The 20,441-nt window shown below is 55.9% G+C and overlaps 2 protein-coding genes across 4 annotated transcripts; both read left to right on the top strand.

Moving 5' to 3' along the window:
• Positions 1–1,282: 1,282 nt before the first annotated feature.
• On the top strand, positions 1,283–4,281 carry STK19 (serine/threonine kinase 19). 3 transcript variants are annotated; one of them, XM_003918543.3, is made up of 5 exons: positions 1,283–1,904; positions 2,257–2,396; positions 3,292–3,389; positions 3,504–3,651; positions 3,837–4,281. In XM_003918543.3, the coding sequence occupies exons 2-5, from the start codon at positions 2,359–2,361 to the stop codon at positions 3,880–3,882; spliced, it is 330 nt and encodes a 109-aa protein (XP_003918592.3). In that variant the 5' UTR covers positions 1,283–1,904; positions 2,257–2,358; the 3' UTR covers positions 3,883–4,281. The 3 variants fall into 3 exon arrangements, with proteins under 3 accessions (XP_003918592.3, XP_031518594.1, XP_031518593.1); XM_031662734.1 differs by lacking the exon at positions 2,257–2,396; XM_031662733.1 differs by lacking the exons at positions 1,283–1,904; positions 2,257–2,396 and having other exon boundaries at positions 2,403–3,389.
• A 575-nt stretch (positions 4,282–4,856) lies between these two features.
• LOC101024934 (complement C4-A) lies at positions 4,857–19,027 on the top strand. The gene is given in 42 exon segments (XM_031662735.1): positions 4,857–4,994; positions 5,126–5,324; positions 5,532–5,733; positions 5,943–6,013; positions 6,092–6,180; positions 6,399–6,481; positions 6,652–6,748; positions 6,887–6,992; positions 7,084–7,216; positions 7,637–7,752; positions 7,852–8,031; positions 8,177–8,359; positions 8,488–8,673; positions 8,828–8,986; positions 9,240–9,366; positions 9,535–9,609; positions 9,870–10,067; positions 10,159–10,270; positions 10,363–10,433; positions 10,625–10,764; positions 10,878–11,087; positions 11,332–11,383; positions 11,485–11,574; positions 11,709–11,918; positions 12,098–12,173; positions 12,332–12,488; positions 12,586–12,702; positions 12,808–12,979; positions 13,208–13,440; positions 13,516–13,683; positions 14,077–14,136; positions 15,166–15,259; positions 15,357–15,543; positions 15,658–15,748; positions 15,844–15,918; positions 17,416–17,518; positions 17,679–17,713; positions 17,716–17,770; positions 17,855–17,953; positions 18,136–18,219; positions 18,487–18,619; positions 18,760–19,027. Coding segments are annotated over 42 exon segments (5,235 nt in total). The 5' UTR covers positions 4,857–4,929; the 3' UTR covers positions 18,902–19,027.
• Positions 19,028–20,441: the final 1,414 nt, after the last annotated feature.

Genomic DNA, 20,441 nt, shown 5'->3' with positions numbered 1-20,441 from the left:
ATTCTGTTGCCCAGGCTGAAGTGCAGTGGCACCATCTCAACTCACTGCAACCTCTGCCTTCCGGGTTCAAGCAATTCTCCTGCCTCACCCTCCTGAGTAGCTGGGACTACAGGCACATGCCACCACACCCAGCTAATTTTGGTATTTTTAGTAGAGACAGGGTTTCATCATGATGGCCATGATGGTCTCGATCTCCTGACCTCTTGATCCGCCCCCCTTGGCCACCCAAAGTGCTGGGATTACAGGCATAAGCCACTGCGCCCGGCCACATTTTGTATTTTTAATAGGTATGGGATTTCACCATGTTGGCCAGGCTGGTCTCAAACTCCTGACCTCAAATGATCCACCTGCCTCGGCCTCCCAAAGTGCCATTTTTTTGTTTGTTTGTTTGTTTTGTTTTTTTTGTCTTTTTGATAAATCCACTATTACTTGTCTTTTGGGGTTTGTTTTTATTGTCTCTTTGAGTTTTGTTTCCTTATGCACCCAGTTACTTTTGAAAATGTTCCGGGCAGATTTGCCTAGATTAATAAATGCACTCCATGTTCCAATTACTTTTTTTTTTGAGACAGTGTCTTACCCTGTCACCCAAGCTGGAGTGCAGTGGCATGATCTTGGCTCACTGCAACCTCTGCCTCCTGAGTGCAAGTGATTCTCCTGCCTCAGCCTCCCAAGTAGCTGGCGTTACAGGCACCTGACACCACACCCAGCTAATTTTTGTATTTTTAATGGAGACTGGGTTTCATCATGTTGGCCAGGCTGGTCTTGAACTTCTGACCTCAAGTGATCACCCTTAACCTCCCAAAGTGCTGGGATTACAGGCATGAGCTACCGTGCCTGGCCCCAGTTATTTTTATTTTTATTTTTTGAGATGGAGTCTCATTCTGTCATCCAGGCTGGAGTGCAGTGGCATGATCTTGGCTCACAGCAACTTTCTGGGTTCAAGCAATTCTCCTGTCTCAGCCTCCCAAAGTGCTGGGATTACAGGTGTGAGCCATCTCACCCGGCCTACTTAGATGTTATATTAGTGGTAATTCCTGTTATCTTGTGAACTCTTTAGTGTCTAAACAATTTTTTTTAAGAGACGGAGTCTCACTGTGTTGCCCAGTTGCAATCCTAGCTTACTGCAGCCTCAAACTCCTGGGTCAGGTGATCCTCTTGCCTCAATCTACCAAGTAGCTAGGACTACAGGTCTCTGCCACCACTTCTGGCTAAGTTTTTACATTTTTTGTAGAGATGGGGGTCTCACTGTGTTGCCCAAACTGGTCTCGAACTCCTGTCCTCAATTGATCCTGCTACTTCAGCCTCCCAAAATGCTGGATTACAGGCATGAGCCACTGTACCTGGTCTTAAACAATTTTTAAATAACATTTTATCCAGCATTTTAGTTAATTTTCAACAGGTGTATTAGTTCTTGCTGTATTCTCATAAACAGAAGTCCTGGTTCATTTTTATTTGTTTTAAACATTGAATCCCATACTCTTCCCCACCTTACCCCACCCAGAATTTTCCTGTTAATGTTTTGAAGCCAGAGCCTGCATCTTAATCATTATTTTATCTTAGTGCCTGGTCTTAGAAAATTATATTGACTGTTTGACAGACCATAGATAAGGCAGGTGGATGAGATAGTGGGTAGCTAGTTGGAAAAGGCTGCTTGGTCATTTACCTGATTATCTTCTCACACAGTTTTTTCTTTACTAAGAGAAATTTGCCCCAATATTGACAGAATCTCCCTGCCTGAGAGTGCCCAGAGTATAGCAGAGCATCTTACCCTGATACCCCTCTTTTCACTCTCTTCTCTGTGGAGACAGAAGGAGCTTCAAGAGCAGGGGGAGATCAGAATCGTCCAGCTGGGCTTTGACTTGGATGCCCACGGAATTATCTTCACTGAGGACTACAGGACCAGAGTATGTGACTGTGTGTGTCAGGGGTGCCAGGGGCAGGGAACAGGTTGGGGGAGATAGGGAAGTTGGGAAACAGAAATAAAAACAAAAGAAAGAATTTCTCTGCCCCCACATCCCATGGAGAGGGCACAGGGCCCTGGTAAGTAGTAATATGAGGGAGAGAGACAGGAGGGAAAGAGGGAGGAGCGAGAGGGTGAAGACTGGGGAGAGGAGGGAGAGGAGGAGGAGGAAGGGTATGAGAGGTGGAAGGATCTGAGCAAGAGGTAAGACAGGAAGAGAAATGCTGTCCTAGGGGTGGAGACGTTGGTGGAGAGTGAGGATGGGGACGGACCATGCTTCTCATCTCTGCTTCTAGGTCCTCAAGGCCTGTGATGGCCGACCGTATGCTGGGGCAGTGCAGAAATTTCTAGCTTCAGTACTTCCAGCCTGTGGGGACCTTAGTTTCCAGCAGGACCAAATGACACAGACCTTTGGCTTCAGGGACTCAGAAATCACGTGAGACTTGTGGAACCAACAAAGTCAGGCATCTGACGCCTCCCTGGCTCCCTCCAGTTCCATGCAGCCTGTCCTTTTGCTTTTTTGGTGAACCTGCCAGAAAAGCTGCCAAAAGGCTGACTCTTCTTTTTAATAAAATGACCCAAGTTTTTATTCCTCCCCACAAGAGAGGAGACCTATCTTACCTGGGGCCTTAGAAAGAGCCCTGGAATAGAATTCAGTCCTTGGTGGCTTATCAAAAGCATGCAGGGGCCTGGCAGGAACTGTAAAAGCTTGATATTAATTATACTAGGACTAAGAGGATAGAGAATGATAGGAGTTGGGATACCCCTAAACATTCACATTAAAACAAAAAAAACCCAAAGCTAAAAAACAACTGGGCAGGCGCTAAAGAAAAATATAATTTTGAGAGGCTCTATCTGGCTCAGGCCTCCTACTTTGTAACGCATGGAATATGTGAAAGTATTTGAAGAGCTGTAGCACCGGTCTCACATGGGCAGACACACTCTCAGAGAGATGTGATGGGAGCCTTGGCGAGGTCTGCCTAGGTAGTGGCGGGAGCGCAGAAGACCCTGATTCCTCTCCTCAGTCCTGAGACTGAATGTGTGTCAGGACGTGTGGTCAGGGAAGAGAAACTATTTAAATGAATGAGTAATAGTAGCAGGAAAAGAGAGTGGAGGGAGGGCAGTCCACGTAGGGGTCCTGGAACAAGCAACTGCACCAACAGAGGCAGTTGGTGCAAGCACACAACCACCCCAGGTTGGGGTGTTGTTATCCACTTTCTCTTGCGTGGTTGCCCGTGTTTCTCGAGACTTGTGTAAATATTAATGGATGAGGAGGAGTGGTTGTTCTCAGAGCCCAGACCTCATCTCTGCTGGCTTCCCATTGCCCTCAGGCATCTGGTGAACGCAGGAGTCCTCACCGTCCGAGATGCTGGAAGCTGGTGGCTAGCTGTGCCTGGAGCTGGGAGATTCATCAAGTACTTTGTTAAAGGTATCCCATCTGCAGCTCAGGCCTGCAGCTCAGGCCTACAGCCCCTCACCTTTTGGTGACTACTCAGGCCTCTACGCCTTATTCACCTTTCCTTCTCCTTTGCCACTTCTCCAGGGCGCCAGGCTGTCCTTGGCATGGTCCGGAAGTCCAAGTATCGGGAGCTGCTCTTATCAGAGCTCCTGGGCCGGCGGGCTCCTGCTGTTGTACGGCTTGGTCTCACCTACCATGTGCACGACCTCATTGGGGCCCAGCTAGTGGACTGGTGAGTCTTGCCCGGGCCTCTGGCAGATGACCCAGGGTCGGATTTCCTCCCTGCTTAGTTCCCTAGTGAAGGCCAGTGGATCTCATTCTTCTCTGGAACCTGGGAACACCCCTTCCCAAGTTATAAGCTCTCCTCACAACTTGAGCCTAGGCGTCTGGCTCCAGCCTTGTCTTTCTCCTGCACAGCATCTCTACCACTTCTGGAACCCTCCTCCGCCTGCCAGAGACATGAAGATTCTGCTCATCATTGCTCAGCTCCCCAGAGTGGGCCTGGAGGAGACTGGAATTGCTGCATGATGGTGGCTGAAACAGGGTCACCTTGGGAAGGCTTGGGAGCCAGGAAGAGTGTTGGGCTCTCGTGTATGCAAAGGGTCAGATGTGGCTGCTGCTGTTTGCCTGGGCTCTGACCCGGTGGTGGGGTTTGAGCAGTGCTTCTCTGCCCTTCCATGGAAAGTGGAACCAGAAATGGTGCCAAGGCTGTGGCTGTTCCCTTTCGTGTAAAATGGTGCTGTTATTACTCTGTCTTGAAATAGGAAGGTGGGATTTCTGGGGAGGCTGGTGAAGGAGGGCAGGGTTCTTTTCCCTACGTGTCATGTTAAAATTGCCAAATAAAGTACTTCTGCCTGTGGTATTTTCTGGATGTCCTTTATTTACTGAGACGTGTGCTTGGGTGCCTTGTTTAGGGGTAGAGGTGAAGTCTGAGCTTTGCCTCGTTCAGAGAGGAAAGGGGTTAGGGGTTCACCAGACCACTCTCCCTGTGGAGTGGTACGGGTGTACGTCATCTCCTAAACCATGGAATTTCTGTTAGGGCTTAAAAAAGCAAAAGCCTAGTATTGTTCAATTTGTGTTGGAATGAAAGTAAGAGACAAGTGTCTTAGAAACCTGTCACTGTTTTGTGAGGGCCTTTAAATATCCTGCACTCGTGGGCCATGTTGGGCCTTTGTACGCCCATGTACACAGGAGCTTGTGTGCACCTATACCCTGGTACAGATATACCTGGTAGGGGGAGGTGCTCAGGCACTGGAATGAGGGGTTAACAGGGAAGGACAAGGTTATTTCTGGGCCAAGATTCAGAGATTCCCCTGGAGACCCAGGTGTCCGGGGCGCCCCCACAACACTGGGCCTGAGGCCAGTTGCATTTCTTGGCTGTCACGTGGTTTCCCAGCTTAGCTGGGCTGGGGGAGGAGCAAGGTCCAGAGTCAACTCTGCCCCAAGCCCTAGCTTGGCCAGAAGGTAGCAGACAGACAGACGGATCTAACCCCTCTTGCATCCTCCAGCCATGAGGCTCCTCTGGGGGCTGATCTGGGCATCCAGCTTCTTCACCTTGTCTCTGCAGAAGCCCAGGTCCTGGAGGCGGGATGCTGGGTGCTTGGATTGGGGCAGGGCTGGCAACAGGACCCGATTCAGGAGTGAGGGAGAGCAGGGTTGGAGGGTCAGAGCCAAGTCTGACTGCTGATCCTGTCTGTTCTCCCCAGGTTGCTCTTGTTCTCTCCTTCTGTGGTTCATCTGGGGGTCCCCCTGTCGGTGGGGGTGCAGCTCCAGGATGTGCCCCGAGGACAGGTAGTGAAAGGATCAGTGTTCCTGCGAAATCCATCTCATAATAATGTCCCCTGCTCCCCAAAGGTGGACTTCACCCTTAGCTCAGACAGAGACTTCGCACTCCTCAGTCTCCAGGTAACTAGACCCCACGCCCTCCTGCTGCTTGTGGGGCTCCCGCCCTGTTCCCCTCTGTCCTGTAAGTGTCTTCATCTTCCCACCGGCCTCCTCCCCTCCTGTCTTCCCAGCCTCGCGTTCTCCTTCTATGTTTCTCCCTCTCTATGTTGTCCTTTTTGGCCAGCTCTCTCTTGCTCTGTGACCCGCTCCGTCTCCCTCTCCTGACAGGTGCCCTTGAAAGATGTGAAGAGCTGTGGCCTCCATCAACTCCTCAGAGGCCCTGAGGTCCAGCTGGTGGCCCAGTCGCCATGGCTAAAGGACTCTCTGTCCAGAAAGACGAACATCCAGGGTGTCAACCTGCTCTTCTCCTCTCGCCGGGGGCACCTCTTTTTGCAGACGGACCAGCCCATTTACAACCCTGGCCAGCGGGGTGAGTCTCAGCCCCAGGGCCTCAACATTGAACCCCCTCCATGCCCTGTCAGGATGAGTTTGGTGCCCTCTAAGTGAGATAACCTGAAAGAAAGTGCCACATGGGAGGGCTGCTTAGGAAATATTTGTCCCCCACTCCCTCTGTGGAGTTGGACCCACTCTCCCCTTGCACATGGATCCCTGCTCACCTCTCTCCCCCTCCTCTCCCAGTTCGGTACCGGGTCTTTGCTCTGGATCAAAAGATGCGCCCGAGCACTGACGCCATCACAGTCACAGTGGAGGTGAGTCCCCGACCTCTGGCCTTCCTGATCCTGGCCACTGATGCGACCTCCTGCCTGTGACCACTTCTCCCCTTGCAGAACTCTCATGGCCTCCGCGTGCGGAAGAAGGACGTGTACCTGCCCTCGTCCATCTTCCAGGATGACTTTGTGATCCCAGACATCTCAGAGTGAGCTCTCCCAATGTGGGGGCTGTCCCCAAGCTACACCACCCCAATTCCTGTTAGGCTCTCCACCTCCCACGCAGAGGCACGTCCCGGGATGCCCTGGCCCTCAGCCTCCTGAGCCTCTGGTTAACCCCCACAGTCCTCTGCCCAGGGAAGCAGGCCTCTGGCTCTCGGTGCCCCACTGCACAGATGGGCTGAGTCCCTTCCTTGTCCGTTCTCAGGCCAGGGACCTGGAAGATCTCAGCCCGATTCTCAGATGGCCTGGAATCCAACCGCAGCACCCAGTTTGAGGTGAAGAAATACGGTGAGAGCTGGAAACTGGAGGGACAGGCAACTGCTTTCCTGAAGGAAATAAGGGTGGGAGGAAACATAGTGGGTGCAGCTCAGGGCAGGGGGATATGGGTGCCACAGCCCTGGGTGGAGGGGAGTCTTTGAGCTAGAGTCTGACCTGCCTGTCCCTTCACCCTGGGTCAGTCCTTCCTAACTTTGAGGTGAAGATCACCACTGGAAAGCCCTACATCCTGACGGTGCCAGGCCATCTTGATGAAATCCAGTTAGACATCCAGGCCAGGTAATACCTCCCTCCCCACCTCTGCCCGCCAGCACTGGGTCCTGCTCCCTACTCAGTATGAATGGGCTCCTGCTTCCCCTCCCTCAGGCCATTATTCCCCCCAGCCCTTGGCCCACCCTCTTCTCTCTGTCACGACAGGTACATCTATGGGAAGCCAGTGCAGGGGGTGGCGTATGTGCGCTTTGGGCTTCTAGATGAGGATGGTAAGAAGACTTTCCTTCGGGGGCTGGAGAGTCAGACCAAGGTAGGAAGGAGGATAGGGGCTGGGGAGGGGAAGGGGCAAGGGAGGTGAGACTCAGTCACCATCATATGTCCTGTTTCTTTCTATGCCCCAGCTGGTGAATGGACAGAGCCACATTTCCCTCTCAAAGGCAGAGTTCCAGGATGCCCTGGGGAAGCTGAATATGGGCATGACTGACCTCCTGGGGCTACGCCTCTACGTTGCTGCAGCCATCATTGAGTCTCCAGGTGGGTGACTTTCCCTTATTGTAACCCCAGACCTTGCCTCTGACCTCTGAGCTAACCCTCTGTCCTCCAGCACCAACACCAACACCACGCCACTTCTCCCACCTCGTCTCAGACTCAAAACCAGGAAACACCCAGGAGACCTGGTCTCTCTCCAACCCTGTCTCTGTGACTCGGCCCTTTTCCCTGGCTCAGTTTATTTATTTATTTGCTTGTTCTGCTATTCATTCACTCCTCCAGTGGACATGTGTTGTTCAATGTCCTGTGCTGGGCCTCAGCATGCACAGACAGGAATACGGCGGCCTGTGCCCTGGGAGCTCACTGTTTTGTGGGAGGGAACCACTCAAGCCACTCACCATTTATCCTCCTGTCCCTCTCTTCTTGGGCTCTGTCCCCCACCTCTCTCTGTCCTTTGTTTTGCAGGTGGGGAGATGGAGGAAGCAGAGCTCACATCCTGGTCTTTTGTGTCATCTCCCTTCTCCTTGGATCTTAGCAAGACCAAGCGACACCTTGTGCCTGGGGCCCCCTTCCTGCTGCAGGTTTCTTCCAGAGGGGAAGGATGAGTAGGGAGGGGGTGGTAGTTATGAGGGCTCAGGGTCTGACAACTCTCTTTTGCCTGCCCTCCTTTACCTGCCTAGGCCTTGGTCCGTGAGATGTCAGGCTCCCCAGCTTCTGGCATTCCTGTCAAAGTTTCTGCCACAGTGTCTTCTCCTGGGTCTGTTCCTGAAGTCCGTGACATTCAACAGAACACAGATGGGAGCGGCCAAGTCAGCATTCCAATCATTATCCCTCAGACCATCTCAGAGCTGCAGCTCTCGGTAGGACTCCTCGGACCCCTGGGAGATGGTGGGGGAAGGGGAGGAGGGTGAGCTGGGGTTCCGAGGATCCATGGCTTGATTTGGGGGGAAAGTGGGGTGCCTGGCTCTGAGCTACTACCCTATTTGCACCTGCCCCTCTCTCCAGGTATCTGCAGGCTCCCCCTATCCAGCCATAGCCAGGCTCACTGTGGCAGCCCCACCTTCAGGAGGCCCCGGGTTTCTGTCTATTGAGCGGCCGGATTCTCGACCTCCTCGTGTTGGGGACACTCTGAACCTGAACTTGCGAGCCGTGGGCAGTGGGGCCACCTTTTCTCATTACTACTACATGGTGTGCATGAGCTGGGGAGTCGAGGACTGGGGTGCAGGGAAGAGCCCTCTGTGTGGGGCTGGGGGGTTCAAGGCTGGGGCTGTCCCATGAAGAGGCAACCACTCTTGTCCCTCCCCTTCTTGGCCCAGATCCTATCCCGAGGGCAGATCGTGTTCATGAATCGAGAGCCCAAGAGGACCCTGACCTCGGTCTCTGTGTTTGTGGACCATCACCTGGCACCCTCCTTCTACTTTGTGGCCTTCTACTACCATGGAGACCACCCAGTGGCCAACTCCCTGCGAGTGGATGTCCAGGCTGGGGCCTGCGAGGGCAAGGTGACTGGGATCAGGCGAGATGGCACTTGTGCTGAGGGGGTTGAGGACAGGGTGATTGCCAACAGGGCATGGATTTAGCTTGGGGAGCAGTGACGATACTGGGACTGAGGGAAGCTCTCTCACTCTGACCACCCCCACCTTCGGCCCCTGCCAGCTGGAACTCAGCGTGGACGGTGCCAAGGAATACCGGAACGGGGAGTCCGTGAAACTCCACTTAGAAACTGACTCCCCAGCCCTGGTGGCGCTGGGAGCCTTGGACACAGCTCTGTATGCTGTAGGCAGCAAGTCCCACAAGCCCCTCAACATGGGCAAGGTTTGTCCAGACCCTCTCCCCAGCCCTCCCACCCCTCCATGGCTCATCCCCCTGCTGCCCTGGGCCCTGGGCGCAGCCCCAGGATCCCACTGAGACTCCCCACAGACTCTTCCCCACTTGGCCCTGTGGTCTCCATCTCCTCGCTCTGTATCCTTTCCTATCCTTCCATGCGCTGCCCTCTCACCTGTGCCAAGTGCTCGGTCCTGCCCCATCAGCCATGCTTGGCTCCTAGCATTCCTGCCTCTTCTTGCAGGTCTTTGAAGTTATGAACAGCTATGATCTCGGCTGTGGTCCTGGGGGTGGGGACAGTGCCCTTCAGGTGTTCCAGGCAGCGGGCCTGGCCTTTTCTGATGGAGACCAATGGACCTTCTCCAGAAAGAGTGAGAACAGAGAAGGAAGGGGAGTGGGTGGCAGGAAGATAAGGAAGGAGGAAGGGCCCGAGGGGGCCAGGTAGGAAGAGTCGGGGTGGGAAGGGCTGGGCAGGGGAAGGCGGGGAGGGGAGGAGGCTGAGTGCCTGACGGCTGGACTGCAGCCTTGCTCTCTACCAGGACTGGGCTGTCCCAAGGAGAAGACAACCCGGAAAAAGAGAAACGTAAACTTCCAAAAGGCGATTAATGAGAAATGTGAGTTGTGGGTGCCTAGGCAGCAGCTTGGGCTCTCCACGTGGGATCAAGTTTGGGGGTCTGCCTCTCTGCCCCTCGCCTCCTTGCTGAACCAATGTGTGGTATTTGGGGCCAGAGATCCGAATTCCGGGATTACAAGTGGAAGGGTGGGCAGCTCTCTCCACCAGCCTCTCTTATGTTACTGGTCTCAAGGGGTCTGGGCGGGGGCTGAGGTGTATGTCCTTTTTGTCCTCTCGTGCTGACCCCACCTGGCCCCGCAGTGGGTCAGTATGCTTCCCCAACAGCCAAGCGCTGCTGCCAGGATGGGGTGACACGTCTGCCCATGAGGCGTTCCTGTGAGCAGCGGGCAGCCCGAGTGCAGCAGCCGGACTGCCGGGAGCCCTTCCTGTCCTGCTGCCAATTTGCTGAGAGTCTGCGCAAGAAGAACAGGACCAGAGGCCAGGTGGGCCTCCAACGAGGTGAGGGGCTGGGTGGGGCTAGGGCACAGGTGGCGCTGCTTGGAAAGGCAGAACGGCCCCCTCCTCACTCCCATCCACCGTGGTCCCCCAGCCCTGGAGATCCTGCAGGAGGAGGACCTGATTGATGAGGATGACATTCCCGTGCGCAGCTTCTTCCCAGAGAACTGGCTCTGGAGAGTGGAAACAGTGGACCGCTTTCAAATGTGAGAGTGTTTGCCGGCCCAGCCTTGTCTCTGCGCTGTGTGTGGGGGCCAGCCCGGGGTATGACGGAGCTTCTCTGCCTTTCCCTACACAGATTGACACTGTGGCTCCCCGACTCTCTGACCACGTGGGAGATCCACGGCCTGAGCCTGTCCAAAACCAAAGGTGAGGTGACCCTCCCTGTTCCCTTTGCTCTTAGTGTAGGAAGAGGGTCCGGTGCAGCTGGCGTGGGCCAGAGGGCAGAGGCAGACTGAGACAGAGCTGGGTCACCCCACCCCGCCCCTCCCTCCTGCAGCCCTGAAGCTTTGATGGCCCCTCTGATCTCTGCCCTTCTATCCACACTTCCCTTCCCTCAGGCCTATGTGTGGCCACCCCAGTCCAGCTGCGGGTGTTCCGTGAGTTCCACCTGCACCTCCGCCTGCCCATGTCTGTCCGCCGCTTTGAGCAGCTGGAGCTGCGGCCTGTCCTCTATAACTACCTGGATAGAAACCTGACTGTGAGGCCCCGAGGGAGCCTGAGCATACCGGGGTTGGGGGAGCCAGGGTCCAGTGAGGGGTGGGGAGCCTAACCGGGCCGGGACTCTGGCCGTCCTCGTTTTCATGCCCTCAGGTGAGCGTCCACGTGTCCCCAGTGGAGGGGCTGTGCCTGGCTGGGGGCGGAGGGCTGGCCCAGCAGGTGCTGGTGCCTGCGGGCTCTGCCCGGCCTGTCGCCTTCTCTGTGGTGCCCACAGCAGCAGCCGCTGTGTCCCTGAAGGTGGTGGCTCGAGGGTCCTTCGAATTCCCTGTGGGAGATGCCGTGTCTAAGGTTCTGCAGATTGAGGTGAATGGAGCACCCCTGAATACAAGTCCCCGGGCCCCCAGCTTTGTCCTCCACCCTCAGCACTGTGTCTGCTGGCCAGGCCAGGGGCCCAACACCCAAATCAATGCCTTGGTCTACTCACATCTTCTACAATTCTGATCCAACTCTGTCCCTGGAGTTGAAACTCAAAGTCCTGGGGGAGTCTGCACTGGCAGGGCAGGCTGTAGTCCTGTGTGACCCCACAACCATGTTTTCCCTGAGACAGAAGGAAGGGGCCATCCATACAGAGGAGCTGGTCTATGAACTCAACCCCCTGGGTGAGTGGCCCTCTACCTCCAGCCATCGGTTTCCTAAGTGGGTACAGGTGGTGGGGGATGTGGACAGCAGGACAGGCTGCCAACTTCCCCCATTTCCCCAGACCACCGAGGCCGGACCTTGGAAATTCCTGGCAACTCTGATCCCAATATGATCCCTGATGGGGACTTTAACAGCTACGTGAGGGTTACAGGTAGGAGTGCCCTTTAGACCCTTCCCAGTGGCCACCTTCAGATTCATGTGAGACCTGTGGATCCCTGCTTGGTCCCACTCCCCGTGAGCCTCTGACGTGGAGCCTCAGACGTCCACCCTCTCCCTCCCATGTAGCCTCAGATCCACTGGACACTTTGGGCTCTGAGGGGGCCTTGTCACCAGGAGGTGTGGCCTCCCTCTTGAGGCTTCCTCGAGGCTGTGGGGAGCAAACCATGATCTACTTGGCTCCGACACTGGCTGCTTCCCGCTACCTGGACAAGACAGAGCAGTGGAGCGCACTGCCCCCCGAGACCAAGGACCACGCTGTGGATCTGATCCAGAAAGGTTCTGGGTGTGGGGCCAAGCAGGAGGGGGGCCAGGAAAGGATAGTTACTGGAAGATGGACAGCCCAGGAGGCTACAGAGGGAAAGAAAAGGGGCCCCTGATAGGGATGGGGAGCATGGCCTTGGGTTCAAACAGCAGAAGGGTGAGTGTCACCTGAGCGGCCGCCTCTCTTCTCCAAGGCTACATGCGGATCCAGCAGTTTCGGAAGGCGGATGGTTCCTATGCGGCTTGGTTGTCACGGGACAGCAGCACCTGGTGAGGTTGGGGGAGGGGTTCCAGGGCTCTGAGGGGGTCAGGTCCTGGGCAGGGGCGGGACAGAGCTGGTACAATGGGAGGGTGAATGACCAGGCACCTGGGGCGTGGGCGTAGCCATAAGCAAGTCCTTATCCCCAACCCTCCTTCCTCCCCTCCAGGCTCACAGCCTTTGTGCTGAAGGTCCTGAGTTTGGCCCAGGAGCAGGTAGGAGGCTCGCCTGAGAAACTGCAGGAGACGTCTAAGTGGCTTCTGTCCCAGCAACAGGCTGATGGCTCGTTCCAAGACCCCTGTCCAGTGATACACAGGAACATGCAGGTGCGGGCCTGCTGGGGTGGCCCGAGGGGCACCTGTAGGAGGAGTCTCTTTGCCTCTTCCCCCTCCTGTTTGACATCTTCTTTTCTCCCCTCACTAGGGGGGTTTGGTGGGCAGTGATGAGACTGTGGCACTCACAGCCTTTGTGACCATCGCTCTTCATCATGGGCTGGCCGTCTTCCAGGACGAGGGTGCAGAGGAATTGAAGCAGAGAGTGGTAAGGACAGTGGCGTTTCTGCCCTCCGCTGGCCCCCAGTTCTCCCCCTTTTTCCGCAGGAACCCAGGAGTCCAGGCCCCAGACCTTCATCCTGTTTTCTTCCAGGAAGCCTCCATCTCAAAGGCAAACTCATTTTTGGGGGAGAAAGCGGGTGCCGGGCTCCTGGGTGCCCACGCAGCCGCCATCACGGCCTATGCCCTGACACTGACCAAGGCCCCCGGGGACCTGCAGAGTGTTGCCCACAACAACCTCATGGCAATGGCCCAGGAGACTGGAGGTGAGGGACGAGGGGCTCCTGGCAGTGAATCTGAGGCACAGGGGACCATAGGATCCCTGAGGGTGCCCAGAGGGAGAGGCTGGATGAAGACTCAGAGGAGTAATCAAGGTGTAAGCAGGGGTGTGCTGGGGGAGAATCAGGAGAGTCCAGGAGGCAGTGACTAAGGGCCAAGGGACCAGGCTCTTCTCCCTGCCCTCCTGTTTACTTGCGGTTTCCCTTCACTTCCAGATAACCTGTACTGGGGCTCAGTCACTAGTTCTCAGAGCAATGCCGTGTCGCCCACGCCGGCTCCTCGCAACCCAGCCGACCCCATGCCCCAGGCCCCAGCCCTGTGGATTGAAACCACAGCCTACGCCCTGCTGCACCTCCTGCTTCACGAGGGCAAAGCGGAGATGGCAGACCAGACTGCAGCCTGGCTCACCCGTCAGGGCAGCTTCCAAGGGGGATTCCGCAGTACCCAAGTAGGGGCCGCCCCCGGGCTCTGGGGGTGGGTAGTCCTGAGAACAAGCGCTTGAGTCCTGACCCAACCTCCCTAGGACACGGTGATTGCCCTGGATGCCCTGTCTGCCTACTGGATTGCCTCCCACACCACCGAGGAGAGGGGACTCAATGTGACTCTCAGCTCCACAGGCCGCAGTGGGTTCAGGTCCCACGCGCTACAGCTGAACAACCGCCAGATTCGCGGCCTGGAGGAGGAGCTGCAGGTGAACCACTCCCCGGTGAACCTCTCCCTCGCGGGGTAGCCAGGACACCTGGGCCTCGTGGCCAGGTCAGAAGCCGTCCCCACCCTCCCATCCGTGGAATCCCCGCAGCACTTCTTCCTGGGGTCCCTGGGGGAAGACTGACTTCCTGCCTGTGTGACCTGGAGCTCTGAGCTTCAGTTTTCTCACTTGGAGAGTAACATATGCAGAGTGTACCCTACAGGGTTGTTAGAAGGCTGAAGTGAGATAATTCACGTGCTGGTGTAGACTTTGTGGAAATGTGAGGTGGGGGGAGGAGGTGGGGCTGTTTTGAGGAAGGAGACAAGTTATTGGAGCCGCAAAAATAGGTTTGCTTATGCCCTTCTAACATCGCCTTCCCTTTCCTGTTGCTGAAAGTTTTCCTTGGGCAGCAAGATCAATGTGAAGGTGGGAGGAAACAGCAAAGGAACCCTGAAGGTGAGGGCCCGGGCAGGGGCAGGGCCGGGCACTGGCGGAGGAGACGGGTGTGCAGTGAGAGGCCTGTGGGCAGAGGCGCACGGTCCGGGGAAGGAGGCAGACACCTCAGGGTTGGCGTCCCGTGCTTCCGTCCTGGGTGTTTTTCCCCTGCTTGCTCTCCCCATCTCTGGGTACCTGTTGTTTCCTTTACCTGCCTCAGTGCTGATGGCCCCGGATCCCACTCTTCAGCCCAGGCCTCTTCCCTCAACCACGGGCCCCACTCGTCCCACTCCCACAGCACCTCAGACGAGGCGTGTCCCAAAGCCCTTCTTCATTGTGTGTCTCTTGTCAGGCTGATGGGAACCCCTGCCAGCCAGGAGCCCGGCCACTACTCCAGAGGCCGTGTTAGTGGCCCCTCTCCCAAGCCTGTCCTTATGTCCCTAGTGACTCCTCCTCTGCTCCCCTGCTGCCTGTGGCCCTTGCTGCTTGCATCCGAGATTCTGTGCTAAGACGACCTTCTCCCTACCTGGAACTTCTCTTTAACTCCCCTGTCTGATCCACTGTCCACACGGCAGTGACACTGAGCTTCCAAAAGCCCCAGCCAGATCAGCCTTGGGGAAAAGTCACACCCCCTGCCCATGGCTCACGTGGCTGGGCCTCTGCCCACCTCTCGGGCCAGACAGATCTTGCCTACACAGATCCCCGTGCCTTTCCCGTCCTTCCCTGCTTCTTGGCCCGCAGGACAAACTCTTTCTCCTCCTTCAAGCCTTGGCCAGAAGCCTTTCCTGAGCTTTTCAGTCCAGCCTCTTCCCAGCACAGCCTGGAGTGTTGGCCTCTGGGGGCAGGGGCCTGCTTCTTTACCTTTCTGTCTCACCCGGCGCCTGTGGCAAATCTGGTGCCACTCGTGAGTGTGGCCTGTGCTGTGACGGGGATGAAAAGGGGCTGAAGGCCTCAAATCCCGTAGCCCGGGGAGACGCCCTTAGGTATGGCACCAGAGAGGTCTGTGGCCTCAAATGTCCTGCGTCCTCTCCCTGTCCCTTGCTGAGCCAGGTCCTTCGTATCTACAATGTCCTGGACATGAAGAACACGACCTGCCAGGACCTGCAGATAGAAGTGACAGTCAAAGGCCACGTCGAGTACACGAGTGAGTGTGGGGGTTGGGAGGCCTCGGGGCCTGGCAGGGGCTGGTGCAGGGAGCCAGGTGGCCATCCCAGCCCTCCTCACAATGCTTCCCTGTGCAGTGGAAGCAAACGAGGACTATGAGGACTATGAGTACGATGAGTTTCCAGCCAGGGACGACCCAGGTGTCCCTCTGCAGCCTGTGACACCCCTGCAGCTGTTTGAGGGTCGGAGGAACCGCCGCAGGAGGGAGGCGCCCAAGGTGGTGGAGGAGCAGGAGTCCAGGGTGCACTACACCGTGTGCATCTGGTGGGCGCTGGGAGCTGCCCTGGGCCAGGGGAGGGAGGGCAGGACCCAGGCTGGGGCTGGGCTTCTGGAGCCCGCGCAGGCAGAACCTGGACGACAGGTCACATCTCTCCACAGGCGGAATGGCAAGGTGGGGCTGTCTGGCATGGCCATCGCGGACATCACCCTCCTGAGTGGATTCCACGCCCTGCGTGCTGACCTAGAGAAGGTGTGGTCAGACCCCAGGGCAACCCCCTCTGCCCCGGTGCTGAGCCCTGTCATGTGCAGGGCCTGTGACCTGTGACCACCTCCCCTTTTCCACAGCTGACCTCCCTCTCTGACCGTTACGTGAGTCACTTTGAGACCGAGGGGCCCCACGTCCTGCTGTATTTTGACTCGGTGAGTGGGGAGAGGTGACGCAGGAAGGGACTCGATGGCACTGGGTGTACTGAGTGTGCGTTAGGAGGTTTCTCAGGAGACAGCTGTGTCAGCCGCCGGTGCTCTTGGGGACTTGATGTCATCAGCGAGAAGGAGGAGGATGTGAGCCTGTGAGACACAGCAGAGTAAGGGGCAGACCTGCAGGTGGCAGGGGCCGGTGCCAGTCAGCGGGGACCCTTGGGGCTTGAGACGATGCTTCGTAAAGCCGCTTTTATTCAGCTTGAGGGGCTGCCTTTGTTTTTTTGTTGAACTTCCTATTTTTTTTTTTTTAATATTGAAGTGTATTTTCTTTTACAAAGTGATGGTGGCCATAGATGACAGTTGTATTTGTCTTTTCACGGCCTTATTTGACTAAAATAGTTATCAACCCTCTTATAGCCTTCAAAACATTTTTATTTATTTAGTTATTAAAGACAGGGTCTCACTCTGTCGCCCAGGCTAGACTTGAACTCCTGGCCACAAGCAATTCTCTGGCCTAGGCCTTTCAAAGTACCGGGTTTACAGGCTAGAGCCACCAAACATTTTGAGCCCAACCTTCAAAATGTTTTTTGAACATTTACTGTAACCTCTGGGAGAAAATGTGAGAAAGGTGTGGTGGCTTTCATTAGCCAGCTGTTTCTCGGTCAGGGAGACCCCTACCCAGTGTGTGCAGAGGGGCCAGCCCCCATCAGCTGGGGAAGCCTGGCTGACACATCTGGGTTGAACACAATGGAAAACACAGCCAGCAAGATTCCCGGAGAGGGAGCTGACGGCGCGGCAGCCCAGCTCAGGAGAGACACTGGCACGGCACCGTGTGGACTGGGCCCGCATGGGCATGAGGAGGGGTCAGGCCTGGGACCTGAGTCAGGGGGTCAGGCAGGATGACAGAACCTGCAGTTAGGTTATGGCCAATAAAGGAGGACCCAGTTGTATCCATGACAAAGTTGAGGCTGGCAGGAGGGTGAGTGGGTTTGGGGGCAGGCAGAGTGCCTTGGAGAACTTACAGGTCCTGCCAAAACCCTAATGCAGAGATGGAGCTGCAAGTGCAGGCTGGGAATCATCAGCCTGGAGTGGTTTAGTGGAAGGCAGGAGTGGTTGAGGCCCCCACAGGGGAGCACTGAGGAAGCAAGTTCTGAAGGAGGGAACGTAAGAAATGACCAGCTCAGAACCAAGGGTGTTCCGGAAGCTAACCCTTAGCTTAGGGACAGTCTCACAGAGAACATGTCCATGATGCAAGACTCTGCTGAGGGCCTGGGGCAGTGAAGACTGGTGCAAGGTCACCCTCTGGGAAGTGAAGTCACCAGCGACCTTGCGGAGCAGCTTGGAGAGTTCTCTGAGTAGGAGGGTAACAGAATGTGAAGGACACTGGAGAGAAGGCCAAGAGGAACCAAACAAAAATAGGCCAAGGAAATCCAGTATAGGGGGCTGCAGGGCCCAAGGTGAGTCCCCTCATGCTCTCACCTCCCACATGGGCCTGAGTTCCCACCTCACAGGGAGTGCCTGGGCTTTGAGAATGCCAGGGAAGTTCCCGTGGGGCTGGTGCAGCCGGCCAGCGCAGCCCTGTACGACTACTACAACCCGGGTGAGCACTGCGGGGCACCCTGGAGTTCGGGAGAGCTGTGGCATAGGTGCCCTCTTGTGGGACAGTGGACCCTGGGGTAGTGTGGGGGGCAGAAAGCGCTGGGGCTCCCTGGGACTGAGGAGGCAGAACAGAGGGACCCTAACTCCTCTGTGTTCTCCAGAGCGCAGATGTTCTGTGTTTTATGGGGCACAGAAATGAAACAGACTCTCCTGGCCACCTTGTGTTCTGCTGAAGTCTGCCAGTGTGCTGAGGGTTAAGCTGAGGGCCTGGGGCGGGGCAGTGGAGGCGAGATGGCCGGGGACCCCCCACACTGTCTGATGGGGCCCCCGACTTCAGGGAAGTGCCCTCGCCAGCGTCACGCCCTGGAGCGGGGTCTGCAGGACGAGGATGGCTACAGGATGAAGTTTGCCTGCTACTACCCCCGTGTGGAGTACGGTCAGTCTTCCCACCGAGGCCCTGGCCTGACCCTCCCTCGGGGACTGGCTGTTTTGGCCTCTGTGGGTGTAGCCTGCCCCTCTTGCAGGTCATGGATGCAGCCTCTTTGCTCTGACACCAACTTCATGCCCTCTCAGCCTGAAAGTAATTCACCTTTCTCCCTTCTCCTAACCCCCTCTTAGGCTTCCAGGTTAAGGTTCTCCGAGAAGACAGCAGAGCGGCTTTCCGCCTCTTTGAGACCAAGATCACCCAAGTCCTGCACTTCAGTATGAACAAACGGGCGGGCAGGGCTGGGGGGAGACAGGGAGGCTGAGGTCTGGCTGAGGACCTGACCATCTGGAAGTGTGAAAATCCCCTCGGCGTGTCCGAAGCCCTGGGCTTGGCCATAAATAGGGAGGCAGTGGCGCTGCCTCACTCTCTCTGGGGCGGTGAAAGGTGGAATAAGGAAAGGGAAACTACAAGAGCTGCTGGCCTGGGCTCGCCCTGCACCTTCTCTTCCCCTCTGACCCCTTTTGTGCACGTCATCCCCGCAGCCAAGGATGTCAAGGCCACTATTAATCAGACGCGCAACTTCCTGGTTCGAGCGTCTTGCCGCCTTCGCTTGGAACCTGGGAGAGAATATTTGATCATGGGTCTGGATGGGGCCACCTATGACCTCGAGGGACAGTGAGTCATCTGATCCCCTCAGTCTCTTGCGCTCCCCATGCCTCACCACCTAGGCCTTGCCCTTCAGAAGCCAGATGCCTGTGCTCTCTGTTCCCAACTGCCATCCTCCCGAGCCCTGCTGACTGCCCCTTTGCCTGCAGCCCCCAGTACCTGCTGGACTCGAATAGCTGGATCGAGGAGATGCCTTCTGAACGCCTGTGCCGGAGCACCCGCCAGCGGGCAGCCTGCACACAGCTCAATGACTTCCTCCAGGAGTATGGCACTCAGGGGTGCCAGGTGTGAGGGCTGCCCTCCCGCCTCCCCCAGGAGGAACCTGAGCCTGGGAACCATGAAGCTGGAAGCACTGCTGTCTCCGCTTTGCTGAACACAGCCTGGGACCAGGGCATATTAAAGGTTTTTGGCAGCAAAGCGTCAGTGTGTGTCGCTAGGGCCGAGAGCAGTGCCCCTCCGCATTGCAGTTCTGGGGCAGGCCAGGTTGACATAACCTCAGACCCTCTGAGCCCTGATGACCCTTGGGCTGTCCAGCTCTGTCAGACCCTCCCTGATGACCACCCGCTAGGAGTCTAGTGCTTCACAGGACCACCCCGAGCAGAACTGGGACCCAAGAGCCTGCCCCCCAAGGACCAGAGTCCATGCCAAGGCCACCCTTCAGCTTCCAAGGCCCTCCACTGCCCGGCTGTAGCCAGTCACCACGGCCTCAGACAGGGCTTGTGCTCAGCTGACACCTCTGACACAGCTCTTCTGCCTCATGAGGTGTTGTCCAGCCACACCTCCCCGACTCTGTCCTCGTGCTGCTTGTGGTTCAGAGGTCTGTGGATTTTGGCTGAGTTCTGGGCCATTGAAAGCCTCGTGACGCTTGGTTGTTATCAGTGGCGTGAGGTGACGTTCCCGGAGTTGTGCGATCCTCAGTTCCGGTAGTGTCTTCTTCCAGTTACTGGTTTCAAACAAGCCAAAAGTCTGACTGTGCTGTTTGTGAATCCTCTGAGGAAGCTGCTGTTCTCTATTGGGACAACCCGCTCCCGATGGTTAATGTGGGTTCTTTTCTATTTCCTAGGTGTCTCAGCTGGGTTGAGAAATAAAGGGAAAGAGTACAAGAGAGAGAAATTTAAAGCTGGGTGTCCAGGGAAGATATCACATGTCGGCAGGATCCGTGATGTTCCCCGAGCCATAAAACCAGCAAGTTTTTATTAGCGATTTCAAAAGGGGCGGGAGTGCACGAACAGCGTGTGGGTCACAGAGATCACATGCTTCACAAGGTAATAAAATATCACAAAGCATGTGGAGGCAGGGCGAGATCACAGGACCACAGGATGTGGCAAAATTAAAATTGTTAATGAAGTTTCGGGCATGCATTGTCATTGATAACATCTTATCAGGAGGCAGGGTTTGAGAGCAGACAACCTGTTTGACCAAAATTTATTAGGCGGGAATTTCCTTGTCCTAAATAAGCCTGGGATTGCTACAGGAGACTGAGGCTTATTTCATCCCTTCAGCTTCGACCATAAAAGGTGGTCGCCTTAGGGGGGCCATCTATAGACCTACTCTCAAGGTGCATTCTCTTTCTCAGGGATGTTCCTTGCTGAGAAAAAGAATTCAGCGATATTTCTCCTATGTGCATTTGAAAGAAGAGAAATATGGCTCTGTTCCGTCCTGCTCACCGGCAGTCAGTTTAAGGTTACCTCCCTTGTTCCCTGAACGTCACTGTCATCCTGTTCTTTTTTCAAGGTGCCCAGATTTCATATTGTTCAAACACACATGCTCTACAAACAGTTTGTGCAGTTAACACAATCATCACAGGGTCCTGAAGTGGCATATATGCTCC

Source organism: Papio anubis, unplaced genomic scaffold, assembly GCF_008728515.1.
Source record: "Papio anubis isolate 15944 unplaced genomic scaffold, Panubis1.0 scaffold923, whole genome shotgun sequence".
NCBI lineage: Eukaryota > Metazoa > Chordata > Mammalia > Primates > Cercopithecidae > Papio > Papio anubis.
This window is presented reverse-complemented; position numbering and strand designations above follow the sequence as displayed.

Coding starts and splice junctions, on each gene's coding strand:
- STK19 (XM_031662733.1), top strand. CDS start 3,224: ATGGATGAGGAGGAGTGGTTGTTCTCAGAGCCCAGACCTCATCTCTGC. Junction 3,390..3,503: donor CATCAAGTACTTTGTTAAAG/GTATCCCATCTG, acceptor CCACTTCTCCAG/GGCGCCAGGCTGTCCTTGGC. Junction 3,652..3,836: donor GGGGCCCAGCTAGTGGACTG/GTGAGTCTTGCC, acceptor TCTCCTGCACAG/CATCTCTACCACTTCTGGAA.